We start from the raw sequence: 15,534 nt of genomic DNA on the forward strand, positions 1-15,534 counted from the left end.
TATATATATATAATGTATATATCATGTTGTCACATAATATATACATATTGTCAAGCACAGTGATGATATGCAAGTTTCGGTTACTTCTTAACCCTTGTCCTGCTGTGCGCAACATATGTCGCGCGGCACATACAGTACCATCTATATAACACCCTGTATAGATACGATTTGGGGGTATTTCTCGTGCAACGCATTACACCGCAGCGAAACGCAACGAATGCAGAAGTAACTATGCCACTGCAGGGCAAAAAAATTGGGAGGCTATGATCTAATTAAAACATGAAATTATTGAAAAATATTGTACCAGGAATGCCAGCAGGACAATGGTCCCAAACGTTTGCCCCCCTCCCCTCATCATGGTTCATGACTGCGTTTTCTGATCTATATACTATTAGCCTCTTTTATTTATCCAACGAGTACATCTGTTGTTCTATCTATAAACTTGGCCAGTTTCAGGCAACAACTACCTGTTCTGATTCGTCCTGCAGCTAGGTGTCGATGCTGCAATATTACAAAGGCGGTACCAAACGTAGAGCGTTGTCACATAATATACACATTGTAAAGCACAGTAATAGTAAACAGTCAAGTTTTCAGTTTCTTCTTAAGAATGTTGTCCCAAAGGTGCCCCACTCGTCACGGTTCATAACTGGATGGATTTTGTGATCCATACAGCCTCTCTTATCCACCGAATGCATCTGCTGTTCTATCTATAACCTTAGCCGCGCCCCTCTCTATTATGCAATTGTTTCTTGTGATGTGGTTTGCCACTGCTGACGTTTTTAAGTTCTCTCCTTTTCGGAGCTTCCTTCTTTTGTGTTCTTGTGAACCTTCCCACTTTCTCCCTGTCTCTCCTATGTACACCTTGTTGCAACTCATGCAAGGTATCTTGTATATGCTTCTCATTGTGGTCTTGGGGCTTGTTAAACTTTCTTAAAGTCCAGTCCTGGTAGTCCGTCCTGCAACTTTGATCTGAAAGAGATAATGTCTGGGGGTGGGGGAGTGGGGGGTGGGGAGGCTGCACATACAAGATAACAAGATGCAAGGTATCTTGTATATGCTTCTCATGTGGTCTTGGGCTTGTTAAACTTTCTTAAATGTCCAGTCCTGGTAGTCAGTCCTGCTACCTTGATCTGAAAGAGATAGTTTCTCCTGGAAAAAAGGCTTCATATACAAGATAACTTGCATGGGATGACTCATGCAAGGTATCTTGTATATGCTTCTCCCTTCGGTCTTTGGCTTGAGCTTGGCTGTGGCTTTGTTGTGTTTCTTGAAAAGTCTCTTCGGTGGACCTATGATGCCTGCAATGTAAGGTATATTCACAGTTCCTCTTGCTTTCTTCTATTGTTTCTTCGTGACCTCTTCTGCTTTGGGTTTCTTGTTTCTTCTGTTGTTAAACTTCACTGAATGTCTAGTCCGAGTAGTCAGCCCTGCAACTCTGATCTAAAAGAGATTTCTCAGGAAAAAGGGCTGATCTGAAAGAGAATTTCTAAGGAAAAAAAAGCTGCATATACAAGATAGCTTGCATGGTGTACATAGGAGAGACAGGAAGAACATTTGGATGCAGACTAGAGGGACATAGGAAAGTCGCGGGTAGTGTCAAAGTGGGAAGGTTCTTAAGAGCAAGAACTTATTAATAAACAAATCAGCAGTGGCAGACCACATCACAAGAAACAATTGCATAATAGGCTGGGGCGGGGCTAAGGTTATAGATAGGACACAACACAGGCATTCGTTGGATAAAAGAGGCTGTATGGATACGAAGTTATGAACCGTAACGAGGGGGACACCTTTGGTACAACATTCTTAAATTAAGAAGTAACTAAAAACTTGACTGTTTACTATTATTGTGCTTGGCAATATGTATGTATTATGTGACAACGCTCTACGTTTGGTACCGCCTTTGTAATATTGCAGCAGCGACACCTAGCAGCAGTACGAATCAGAACAAGTAATTGTTGCCTGAACCTGGCTAAGTTTATAGATAAAACAACAGATGCACTTGTTGGATACAGGAGGCTATATGGATCAGGAAATGCAGTCATGAACCGTGATGAGGGGAGGGGGGCAAAGACTCAGTCACGTTTGGGACCGCATTCTTAAGAAGTAACTGAAACTTGCATATCATCACTGTGCCTGACAATGTGTATATATGTATTATGTAACAACATTTTACTCTTGTCTGTAACACTGCAGCAGGTACATCTAGCTGCAGTATGAATCAGAAGCACTCATTGCTGACCCGAAGAAGGTGACGGACCGTTATCGAAGCCGTTGGTTGTTGAAGAAAGAACCCTCTTATACGGCATTTATCCTGTGTATCCAAAACAGGAACATTGGTCGAATAAGACATCATCCTATATTTACAGCTCTCATTCAGGAGTGATTTTAGCAGACCCCTGGAAATAAAACACAACAGTTATAATATATAAAATGACAAACGAAAAACATCTGAAATCTTTTATTTCTTAAAAGCCAATTTTGATCTCTAAAGCAGATCATGGTAGAAGAAAAATATGCTAGTATAAAGGTCGATTTGAGAATAGTCTTTCAGATCAAATCTTGAACATGTTTCTAAGACCCAAGTTATACAATATCAGAAATATTTGCCATTTCACCCTCTTCCTTTTGTGTGATATGAACTTAAATCTTGAATATTTTTCTAATACCAAAATTATACAATATCATGAATATTTGTAATCTTACCCTCTTCTTTGTTATGATATGAAGTCAAATCTTGAACATTTTTCTAAGGCCAAAGTTATATAATATCAGGTATATTCGTACACTTACCCTCTTGGTTTTGTAGGATACGAAGTACCAGAGTACGGCGGCGATGATGATGATACCCAGGATGCCACAAGTCACCCCCAGGCCAATGGCGACGCCGATGTTGCTGTCGGAAGCAGCAGGCCTCACAGCTGGAGGGGGGGGGGGGGTAGGTGGGGAGGGGGGTAGAGTTAGAGTGTGTGAGCTCAGATGCCAGAGTTATTATAGTCTACAAATCCTTAAGGATGTATCCAACATATCTATGTATAGCAAGCGAACCACTACCTTACAGGAGAGCGAAATTGCATCAAAACGACAATCTCTCGGAGTATTTTTCAAGATTCAACCGAATTTATCGCAGAAAATACATTAAGGGGGGGGGGGTACATTCTGTTAGCTCAGATGAGTTATAACGGTCAGACACACAAACTCAAATATATACCCAACATGTCTACATGTATGTGTAACAAGCTGCGCAATGCTTGACTGGAAAGTGAACTTGAAAAAGACTATCTGCCAATCAGGATATTTTGCCAGACATACGACAAATTCATAGGAGAACGTCTGCGCACAGTAGAACTTACTTATTGGTCGATTGATCTATAATTGATATACTGATGATCTGTAAATTGAAAATTTAGCTCATCAATTCATTGATTGATCTATTGGTTGATAGCACCCACCTTCACACACCGATCCCGCCTTGGTACCCGTAAGAGAGGCGTCCGTGTAGCCAGTGTTACAGGTACAGGTGTAGGAACCCTCCGTGTTGGTACAGGTGGCCTGCATGTGGCAGTTGTTCGCACCTGCACTGGCACACTCGTCCACATCTGCGGAATGGGATAACGTATACAATTAGCATACCAAATACAGACAATAGAATACTAGAAGTACAGTAGTTGGTACAGACTGCTGACATAATAAATGTCGCTAGACGGCGCGACACCACCATGCAACAGTTTACCATAATGCTAAACTAAACTTCTGTATCTGTATCTGTGTCTGTATTGATACAGCCAGTATACAACTACCCTTTTGTATAACACTGAACAAAGTTTCAGGCCAACATTTGCACAAAAGTCACGTAAACGCAAGCGTAAGAATGCTCTTACTGTGGTCGTTGGAAACGAGTTCTAGAAAAATAATTTTTGAGCACCACAATCTTGGGTAGATAACTTTAAAAATTAGGTGAGGGACACCCCATAACCCCCTGTCCACTAGCAACTAGTAGAGGGCCAGATGCCTGGTATGAGTTACATAGACCTCTGTTCAATTTCTATCTGTTCAATAATGAAACTTAATGAGGGGGTTATGGGGTGTCCCGCCATAGCCTAAACTAACCTACAATATATAACAGGAATAACCCACCAGTAACGCTGATGCTGCTGGGGTCGAACGCGAAGGCCCCTCCGCCGCCGGAGTCCTGTATGGCCTCGGACAGCGCGGTAGACAAGCTGCCGGCCGTCTCGTTACTGCTTGGAGCCAGGTTCACGTTATAGTCGGTGATGATACTCCCGTTACTGAAGCCGGTTACCTCCGTACCTTTGAAAGCATCGCCGAGTTTGGAGGTGTACAAGTCGTCAAGCTGTGAAGAGACAACAGAAGATTTAATCATTATTTGCATGAACATGAACCTTTACTCTAGTAGACGTTCCTGCTGCAAAAAAAAGGCTACGACTTTATTGGTCCATTCTAGTCTGTCCTACAGCACACTTACATGTTCAGGCATCAACATGTTAAGAAACTGTCAGTAAAACCATTGCAGTAATAGATGAAGTGAACTAGGCAATAATTTGTATCTTAGCCTAAAACCTATATAGATCAAAATATGGTAAGATTTTTATTACTATCATCATAACCGTAGTCATGTAAACTAATGCAGAATAGAGAGGTAAAAGTCCTACCGTAGTTTTAACAGAAGCGGCCAGAGTTTTGAAGGCAGCAGATGTCGTGTCGGCCAGGTCCGCCGTGAAGCTCTGACTGGTGATCCGGATCGACCCCGAGAAAGACTTCGTGGCTGGGAAAAAATGAAATAAAACGTTTTCTTGAAAATCCTGTTTGAATTACCAAGTGGCCATCCATCTCAAGATTACTATTTGTACGAGTGAAGAAATATGTGTCAAGTAGCACAGCATTGCAGCCTTATTTTAGCTAGAACCGTACGCTTATCTATACTAGTTATGCCTGGATATTTCATGGTATGTTCTACAATAAAGGTATATCATTCTCTTCATCTAGGGAAATGCATTTTGTTAAAATTCGGTGGAAAACTGAAAGTAGTAAGCCTTGATTACCGAAACACCTAACTTTTCCGGAAAGAACATGTGGTAGATAACTTGCACAGATTATGTACGACTGTTCATCTAGCGCTGCTGAGTTTGTTAGTAACAAGGTTTCCTCACCGACACAGGTGCCACCTTTCTTCTGCTATGTGTGAGCTTACATGCAACTATTACTGAACAAATGTCCATCTAACGGTATTTCATTCATTATGTAACAAACTGAATGTAGTAAGCGTTCCTCACCGATACAGCTGGTATCTCCGTTTTCATCTTTTTCCAGGTAGAACCCCGCCACACAGCCGCACGTGTGGGAACCCTCCGTGTTGGTACAGGCGATGTTCGTCCCGTTACACACAGTGTTACACTCATTGATGTCTGAAACGGCACAATATACACATCAGCATATGTTGTACATACTAACCTTATAATATGTTTCTCAGGGGACAGCTCCAAATTGTTATATAGGAAAACACGATAGAGGATGCCTAATAAATCTTATATATAATCGAACGTAGAAACTGTGTGGGGTCGTGTGGCGTAGCGGCAGAGTGCTCTACTCGGAATCAAGAGGTCCCGGGTTCGAGTCCTAACATACCACCGATCTTGTGCCCTTGGGAAAGGCACTTTACACGACTTTCCTCACTTCGCCCAGGTGAAAATGAGTATTGTGTTGTCCCCTGTGTTGGTGGCGGCATTAATATAAGTTGAAAAATCTTGAGTGTGCCGTCACCACGTCTTGTGATTAGATGTTGGGATATAAAAAATACTGTGTAATTGTTGTTGGATCACTAAATGTTACAACTATCATCAGTCGATGCCATAGGGACTAAGTACAATGTAGGCCTTGGCTCGCCATATAAACCTCAGGATGGGGCATGGGGCACTGAATGCTGAGTAAACTAGCCTTAACAAGACTCCGTGGAACTCCTATATCTGGCTAACTCTTCAGACATATTATTCTGATACTTGGAAAATTTCAACACATTGGCGTCTGGTAGAGACTGCAGTAAAATCATTACCCTGGCATGTTGTAGCGTTGCTGCCAAGTTCATATCCGGTCGCGCACATGCAGGTCTCTGTACCGGAAATGACGGCACAGGTGCTGACGTCAGCAGGGGAACAGGTGGTGCTTAGGCAAGCATCAGCGGCTGGGGGATGTAAAATACAAACGTCAAGTTTTTCCTATGTTTTCATGTATGATTATTGTATTCGGAACTTCTTTCTTTGTGAATTGATATTTGGTTTTACAACTGCGTTTGCTCAGCTCTTTAGAACAGAAAGGTAGAATGAGTTTTCTTGCATTTAGTCTCATTTGCTCTCGTATGATCCTGTCTCTCCGTTTTCCTAGCTTCTTCACTCACTCATTCACTCACTTTCATGCTTTCTTTCATTCATTCACTCACTCACTCACACACTCGCTCCTTCACTCACTCACTCACTCACACCCCCACACCCCCTCACTCTCATTCACTCTCACACACTCACTCACTCACTCACTCACTCACTAACTCACTCACTCACTCACTCACTCACTCACTCACTCACTCACTCACTCAACCCAAGCAGTTGGTGCCACTATTTGTCAAGCTTGAGTTCTTTGCCTAAACGGATGTGAGAGCCGTTAGTCTTGGTACTTCATTCATTTCATGATATTTGGTGATTCATTCATTTTTCTACTCACCGACACAGTCGGTTCCACTGTTGTCCAGTTTGAGTCCCTCAGGACAGGAGCAGACATAGGAGCCATTCGTGTTGGTACACGTGTGTTCACAGCCGTCAGTGTTCAGCGCACATTCATCAATATCTAAGCAAGATTAAGAAACGACAAGAAAACGAGTTCAGTAAATTGTTCATATTCACTCTAGACTAACCTCTACGCATACCAGGCTTCAGAAGCGACTAGAAAGAGGAGAAATTGGCCAAATAGACAGATAACATGCCAGGGAATTTCGTCTGCTAAAGGTGTATAGTTGGCCCATGGACGTAGAAAAATCACAGTTCTACCTCCATCAATGTCTGGGCAAAGTTGATAAAACAGAGATGAACAAAATGTTCCTAGATTTTCTTGACTTGAGACGTTTCATTTTAATTTTTTATTTATTTATACAGGTTAGCATATCGCCATTTTGGCGCTTTTCAAAGCTCCCTGTGACATACATAAGATAATAAAAGGTAACTTAAGTACAATCAAAAGGTAGTTATGATAAAAGAAACAGACTAGTAAGGTACAGAAAACATACTAAATAAATATGACGTTAAAAGACTGAATGGTGCTATCATCACATATTCTAAAAATTATGCGTAAAATATTCTATTCTGAATATGTTTAACGAAGAAATACTTCAGATTACTTGTGATTACAATAGGAGAAAAAGAAAACACAAAATATAGATTTGAGCATGGCAGCAGGCGCTTTGTACTTACCATTGCAAGCCTTCCCATCGGCCCCCAGTGTGTAACCATGGTTACAGGAACATGAGAATGTCCCTGGGGTGTTTTCGCACACCTGTCCACAACCTCCGTTAGACGTGCTGCACTCGTCAATATCTGCAAACAGAAATAATACCGACTAGTTTTAAAAAGAAATTTGGACCTATTAATATATTAGCTCTTTCATGATAGACAACAACTTCATACAAAATTATTGATGAGACTAGGAAAAAAGCTGGATGACAAATCGTAAATAACTGTGCATCACTTCTATCACTTTTGGTTTCTTTGTTTCTGACACATATACATAGGCTCACAGCGTTTCTCTCTTCTAGCTAATAGCAAGCCTTACAGATACAGTTGTAGCTCCCGAAGTGGTTGGTGTAGGTGTAAGTGTTATGTTTCTTTGTGTTTATTTTACGCTTGTCCATAGCTTGTTTATGACATGTACCTTCACACAGTGATCCCCCGTTGGTCTCCAGTTGGTAACCAGCCTTACAGCTACAGTTGTAACTCCCTGGAGTGTTACTACAGGCACCGTTTACAGGGTCACAGGAGTGGGTCATGTTGGCGGCGCACTCGTCAATGTCTGTGGAAACAAAAGTCATAAACGTTGGTGGGTACCCAAGCTGGCCTGTGTTTATACAATCTCTCGCTAGATGGGGTTAATTAATGCCCTCCAGAGAGGGACTGCAACAGTCGAGGCCGCCGCTAGGAGCGTGATTTAGTCAGGCCATATACAGCTAGACAAGATTAACGTTGGTTTTTATATAAAACTATGGAATATCTGTCTTATTAGAGAACTCAGCTGAGCAGAATCTGGTTATGCAAAGATTGGCGTCAGGAAATGCAGTATTTGATATTTTAGCCAAAACTTTTAAAACAAATTCTTAATATACAATAGTTTTAAGAAATTCAATATAAAGAAGCATATACTAAGTGGTAGTATGATTAACTTCTTAGCATTAGAACATCGAAATGTAGAAACATAGTTCTATAGCAAATCAGAATGATTAACAAAGTAGTATGAATAACAAAGTAGTATGATTAACTTTCAGCATTAGAACATTAAAATGTAGAATATATAGCAATAACTTGCAGATATTCAAACAACCATTTTACCTGCACAAGTCTGTTGGTCCTGAGCCAGGGTGTACCCGCTGATGCAGTCGCATACTTCTGTCACGTTAATGACGGCACAGAGCTGGGTACAAGCCGTGTCGTTACTACAGGACTGGGCAGCTGAGGAACAAACAAACAAACAAATAAACAAACAAAACAAACAATTAAGAGTGCAGGCTGTGCCATCATCACATGATTGGGCAGCTATGGGTGGATATGAAAAACAATGGGATTGAGCTTTCTGAGAAATATTCAAAGGTTCATCAGATAGCTTTAACATTATATGCTGTAATTCCAAAGTTGAATTATTTGTTTTTATTACCATTGATCCATTATGCTACAAAATACCAACTAAAACCGTTTCGGGAAAAGTTCTATCAGGTTAACAAATCAAAATTCTTTGTACACAGTCAGAAATTTCGAGTACATTTGTTTCTCAAAAGCGATGAAACACAGCTACGAAATCTTTACTGCTGTAAGCTACAAGAATCTTGCATTAAAAAAAACTTCTAGAAATGAGGAACAAACCTTCGCAAGACTTCCCATCCGACGTCAGTACGTAGTAGTCCTTACAGGAGCACTCGAACCCGCCCACTGTGTTGGTGCAGAACTGGGTACAGCCGTGAGTGGGGCCGGAACACTCGTCTATATCTGTGGGGAGGAAGTCCATATTTAACCATGTGACACATAGCTCCATTGCACAATGGATGATTTTGGCGACGTCTCAGGGAGGAGCCTTATGGTACAGTATTGTGTGCAATTTGCACGAGTTCTAGGAATTGTACAGGAATTTTGTCCACAGGCATGGTATGTCCACAGGAATGTTTTACGTGAAGGGTAACATTAGGCATTTTCTTTACAGATGTGATCTTCTTAGAGAATGCATATATGGCTGTGGGCTATTTTGTGCATTCTTGCCAGTGTTTTTGGTCTGTTCATCATCAAAAGTTTACCTTCGCAGGAGTGCATGTCGTCCGCGAGTCTGAAGCCTGAGTCACAGGCGCACTGGTAGCTTCCCTCTAAGTTCAAACAGATCCGGTCACAGCCTCCGTTACTGGTCTGGCACTCGTCAATATCTGAGGAGGAAATGTTGCAAGTTATGTTGTGCATGTTGCCACATAATGTATTACATTGTGTCGACTTATTACTACTGGTCTGACACGCGTGAGGGGAAAGTTGCAAGTTATGTTGTGCTTATTGCTACATTATGCATCACGTTGTGTCGACTTACTGCAACAGATACATGGAGGAATAAGCTGGTGTTATGCTATGCGTTTGAATCCTAGCGTGGTATTTTGGTGTTGTCTAAAATGTTTTCTAGTGTCGCGAACACAAGTTAATGTCTTTGGTTTACCGAGGCAAAAGGACCCATTCCCACGAATTCTAACCGAATTGATTTACTCCAAGCCGGATCGAAGCCGGATCAAAGCGAATCGATTCGGCTAGATCCGGACAATTTTACCCTATAGTGGGAAAAGGGCCAAAGACGAATGTTACTTATGGTAGCATTATTTGTACACGTGTTAAGTACGTAGGTCTACTGTAGATGTAAAACGACTTGTGTTACCATACAGGTGTCCTTACCTGTGCAGGTGTTCCCATCACCTGCGTACCCAGTGTTACAGGTGCAGTTGAAGGAACCCTCGATGTTGGTACAGGTGGCCTGAGCATCGCAGTTGTGTGTGCCTGCACTGCACTCGTCAATATCTGCAGCAATATAAAAGACATAATGATTGTATCTTACTTCAAATCTCTGGTATACGTACGTCATTCACACATATTAATCTATAAATGAAAGGAAGCCAAACACTAGCATATAATAGACAATTAGACGTTGCAGAATCAACATTTAGGCTAGACAAATTATACTCGCTACTAATTGCTGTTCCGTTTATAGCCACCAAATTGATTGTTTTTTTGTAATTTACTGATCTCTGTTCAATGACTATGCCTAGGTAGTTGACAAGGTCTGAGAGAAAAAGAGATATTCAGAGTTACGACCTTTTGGCCTTGCGGTTAGTGCGTTGCGATCGTATGGTGTCGGTCCAGGTTCGATTCTCAGGAGCCAGGAGACTGTACTACTCGCCCTTATAGTTGTTTAAAAATGTATGTAAATAAAGCTAACCTACCAAGACATGTCCTGTTGTCTGCTAGCATGGTGTAGCCTGCCAAACACTCGCAGCTGTAGCCAGGTGCCTCGTTGTTACACGTGGCGTTCTGACACTGGTGCGCGTCTGTCTCGTTCGGTAAGAGGAGGCACTCGTTCAGATCCGCACAGGACTGTCCGTCCCCGACCATACCGGCAGGACAGGCCCCGCACGTGTAGCCGGCGGAGTCGGCGTCGAGAGGGGCGGGGGCGTCCGTACAACTCACACCTAGAAATAAAACATAGTATTTTATTGATCAGTTGGGGTAGACACTCGTTCAGATCGGCACAGGACTGCCCGTCCCCGACCATACCGGCAGGACAGGCACCGCACGTGTAGCCGGCAGAATCCGCGTTGAGAGGAGCGGGGGCGTCTGTACAACTCACACCTGGGGAAAACATTTATTTATTTTTTTCACATATATTTACTGAATATTAGGCAAGAAGCATAGTTGCTTATATGACGCTTCCTACTCAAATGATAAAACGAGAGTAAAACACAATGACAAAATACATACATAATTACAAAGTGGGTAAAAGAAAAATGAGACAAGATGGTAATCTATCAATTACGCGAATCATTCGTTCACTGGTAACCAGAGTCAGAGTATGACCATACGTATGATCCGCTTATCAAGGCCCGAGTCAGATGAACATAATTTGTATGATGATAATTTCATTCATTCATTTACTCAATCCATCAATCCATATATCCATCATATCAATAAATCCATCAATCTATCCATCAATCCATCCAGCCATTCATTCATTCATTCCCTCACTCCTACGTACCAGGATAACAGGGTGTGACGGAGCAGCCGTTGGTGTCTGTCTCACATTCGTCTCCGTCGAACCCGAGCAGACAGTCGCAAGAAGCCAGGGCGAACCCGTTACTCCGCTCAGCCAGGGTCGCCTCCCAGTTACACGTACCTGAAGAAACGGGTTGCATTAAACAACAACTCAGAAACATAAGCAAAAAAAATCATACGTAGACACCATAAAATATATTTTCAGTAAGCTGTTGCTAAATAGTTTAAGTTTATTGGGCCCTTTATACCCTTATTTTTTAAGGGGCTAACCTTCCAATTACAGGTACAGAAACATTTACATAATTATATCTTAAAGGAGATTCGATGAATATATTACTGACTTAAGTCCTGGCTTCTTTCCTGTCACATTCAAGATATTAGTATAGAATTGTATAATTCTATTCATGTAGCAACACATGTACAGATGAGCTTTCATTCGAATATAATTGAGTTTGACAGGTAGATACTGATACTTTTGAAATACCTGCGTAGGAGTACGTTATAATTGCTATTAGTTGATGTCAATGTGTAATTAAGATCTGAACAAACAAACAAACAAACGCACCGTTGTTCTGGCAGGAGCAGACTGTGACGTCAGGAGAAGCGAGGGTGGCGGCGCCGACGTCATCAGTAGCTAGGAACTCGATAGTAACGTTTGCGGTGTCGGTAGGAGTCCAACTGATTAGTAGGGGGATTACAGTAAGTTAACTACATATCCTGTACTTTTTGATTTTTTTTTGCTTACTGCATTTATTATGGTATCTGTGGCTTTCTTGTAAGGTTAATAGTCCCGGGTTTGAAACCCATTATGGAACCAACATAGTTTTCCTTCTTGAAGATCAAGTCCTATATAGTTAGTGTTCATCATTATGGTAACGTTAGTGTATTAGTATAGTTTGTGGCGTTGATACTTTAGCTCAAGTCCTGAAGTGAGTGTTAGTGCTAAAAGGTAGAACATGCATAACAAGTGGTAACGTCCACTGAGTGCCATATTGTAGTGACTGTAAGTGGCAGTGTTAATTGTGTCAGTGTTAAATATTATTGTAACTTTAGTGTGTCTTGCACTCACGTGTAGTAGTTTGTGGCGTTGATGCTGCCCGGCGTCCCGGCCTGTAGTGAGATGGTGACGGTCCCGTCGTCTGTAGCCTCCAGCTGCAGACCGAACTCCTGCCCGACCGTCGCGCGAACCTCGGACGTCACGTTAAACACAGGTGGCGTGTTATCTGGGAGAAAATGTGGTCTACCTTAGAATCTACAGTTCAACAGTCTCCAGTTTAATTTAGTTTAATTCTGGACTTGCAGTTTAATTTCTGACTAGTTCTCACATTTAAGGAACCTTACATCTAGATGGGCTGATATCGTAAAACACGGGCGGCGTGTTATCTGTGAGAAAAGAATGACGCACATGAACAATCTAGAAACTATACTTTATGGGTGCATTGAGGTGGTTTTTTTCACTGACTGAACTGGACGACAGGGACGGAAACTGAAGTGGTAAGCCCGCGTGTCCCTGTCATTAGGACTAGCCAAAACCATCATGGAAGGAACAGAACAGGGAGGAAGGAAGAGGAGTAGGAAAATGGATACAACGAGAGGATAACATCAGAAAATGGACCAGCATGACACGTATGAACGTAAAGAGGAACAGAAAACCAAGAAGGATGGATAGAATCGGTTGTCAGCTCATCTGTGGTGCCCCAACGGTGGAATGACTAAGACCAAGGTATAGAAAGATGATAAGGTGATGAAGATAAACGTACCCAGAGCAGCGTTGCTACTGGCAACCGCCTCTAGGGCAGCAGCCGCGGCAGCTCCCACGGCCTCGTTCCCAGTCAGAGCGATGTCGAACAGACATTCCTTCGCCGTGGCGCTACCGCAAACCTGTCAATCGATAATGCACTAATCAATCAATCAATCAATCAATCAATCAATCAATCAATCAATCAATCAGCCAACCAATGAATCAAGGTTTTCCTCCAGAACATGCTGATAAGAGTAAGGCCATTACCGAAGTTCTATGTACGCAACTAGAATACAAGTATCTTCCGATATAGAATTTCGTGGACACTGATATATCAATGATCAGAAACAAAACGAAACGAGACAAGGCAAGACAAATTTCAGCATGATTTAATCTGCCCAAAACATCTTTGGACATAATAATGGACAAGTGAAATACAACTGGTGAGAAAAACAGGTTCACAAATTATCGGAATCTAACAAAAATCCATCCAACAAATATCCATCATTTACGACTAATACGGTCGACCGATGATGATGATGAATAAAGTAAATTCCGTTCTTGTAATAAAAGTCTTGAAATAAATTTCCTTTACCTCAATAGCCCTCAACTTATCCGCTTCTGTGGCAAACATGGTGTCCAGGTCAAAGAACAAAGGTTGGAAGGTCAAGTTCCCATATGTCGAAGCGTTCCCGCCACCGGGGTAAACACTAAACAGCGAAATTGTGGACGGTTCTGCACCCAACACGTCAGCAGCATAGTTCGGAAGCGCCCCTTGATAAATGGAAAGACAATACTTGATTAGGCCATGTTGATTTGATTATATGGATGACATCCTCTGGGAACTAGAAAGGTAATATTTGCAAGGCACAAATGCACAATGTTTACCTTCGCATATGGTCTGGTCTGTTATTCTTACTCAAACACATTCATATATATGGTGAGGGTCTAAATCCCTCCTGCTATGAAATTGCAACATGATGTAACCCAACACTAGTTACCATGGTGACAGGCGTCTCATTCAGGTCATTTACCTTATTTGTTTAGAGAAGAAGAAGCAGAAAAAACAGAGCAAAAACAATATATTTCCTTCTGCGAAGGTAAACATAACAAATGGCGAAGTGAACCAAAGCTACTTACAACTCTGTCCCCATGGGAAGGTTTCCGCCTCAGCCGGGTTCGTCAGGTTGCTAATGGCAACCGCCGTTCCGTTCGGCCAATAGAATTCGTCGTCCTTGTCGTCGTTGAAGTTACCCAGCATGCCTTGCACGTGACCCTTCATGTCAGGGGTCATGGAGCATGCGTAGGTGAGCATGCTGAGGCCGGCGTCGACCTGCACCGAGATCCCGGATGTAAAGATGACCTTCACTCCGGTCACGGTACCGCTGGAAGATTCTGAGAAAAAAAGTTTTCTTAAAGATTCTGACTTACTTGTACTTGCACTGCCATCTAGAGATCTTGAAAGATATGCTTAAAGATATGTTTAAGAATTGCCGAAGGATACATTTTCTGCAGGATAGTGCATGTTTAATATCTTTCTCTTTCAAGGCTTCTCACTGTACTATTTCTTCTTCCTTCTCTCACCACTCCATTTCTCTCTCTCCCATTTTCTCTGGTTTTTCATCTCTCTCTCTCTCTCTCTCTCATGATTATCTTAATGAGCTCAAAGATAGACTCGTGGTTAAATTGAAGGAAAGTGATGCAGTACAGCATCATCAGCATGCAGTACCAATAGGCAAGTATAGGGGGCGCCATGAAGCCATGGTTGATATAAAGGACTATAGTAACATATCACTGGATGCAAGCATCACCAGCCTGCAGTACCAACAGGCAAGTACAGGGGGCGCACCTGTGATGAGCTGGAACTCGCCATCGCTGAACTGACTGCTGCTTCCGCTGGCGATGTCAGACAGCGCAACCTGTGTGCTGTCCACGTACACGTCCAGACTGGAGCCTGTGCTGTCCAGGTACAGCTGCACACTGGCGCTACCCTGCTGGACAGCAATGCCGCTGGGAGAAACAACAATGGGAATTACTTAAAAGCTAATATTTGGGCGTAGTTGTCGTGTAGTTGCCTTGGGTGCAGTTGTAGAAATGATACTAGTGCGGGTGCCTTGAATGTAGTTGTGGAAGTGACACCAGTATATGCGTAGCATTAAGTGTGGTTGTAGTGATACAAGACTACCACTGAAAAACACACACTTGAAATTACTTAAGACCTAGTGTATCGTAAATATG

The 15,534-nt window shown here is 42.2% G+C and overlaps 1 protein-coding gene across 1 annotated transcript in view; it reads right to left on the reverse strand.

The window, feature by feature from the left end:
- Window positions 1-2,234: 2,234 nt before the first annotated feature.
- LOC109468912 (fibrillin-1-like) overlaps window positions 2,235-15,534 on the reverse strand; it is a 58,682-nt gene continuing 45,382 nt past the window's right edge. Inside the window, exons 48-57 of the mRNA XM_019767293.1 lie at window positions 7,930-8,067; window positions 7,473-7,595; window positions 6,730-6,852; window positions 6,068-6,196; window positions 5,292-5,423; window positions 4,671-4,783; window positions 4,135-4,351; window positions 3,450-3,596; window positions 2,791-2,918; window positions 2,235-2,396 (exon numbers count right to left, since the gene is read on the reverse strand). Of these exons, the coding sequence (XP_019622852.1) occupies window positions 2,370-2,396; window positions 2,791-2,918; window positions 3,450-3,596; window positions 4,135-4,351; window positions 4,671-4,783; window positions 5,292-5,423; window positions 6,068-6,196; window positions 6,730-6,852; window positions 7,473-7,595; window positions 7,930-8,067 (1,277 nt within the window). The 3' untranslated portion in view covers window positions 2,235-2,369. The remainder of the gene's footprint in view (window positions 2,397-2,790; window positions 2,919-3,449; window positions 3,597-4,134; window positions 4,352-4,670; window positions 4,784-5,291; window positions 5,424-6,067; window positions 6,197-6,729; window positions 6,853-7,472; window positions 7,596-7,929; window positions 8,068-15,534) is intronic.

This window comes from Branchiostoma belcheri, unplaced genomic scaffold (genome assembly GCF_001625305.1).
Source record: "Branchiostoma belcheri isolate BF01 breed outbred unplaced genomic scaffold, Haploidv18h27 scaffold2, whole genome shotgun sequence".
Taxonomy (NCBI): Eukaryota; Metazoa; Chordata; class Leptocardii; order Amphioxiformes; family Branchiostomatidae; genus Branchiostoma; species Branchiostoma belcheri.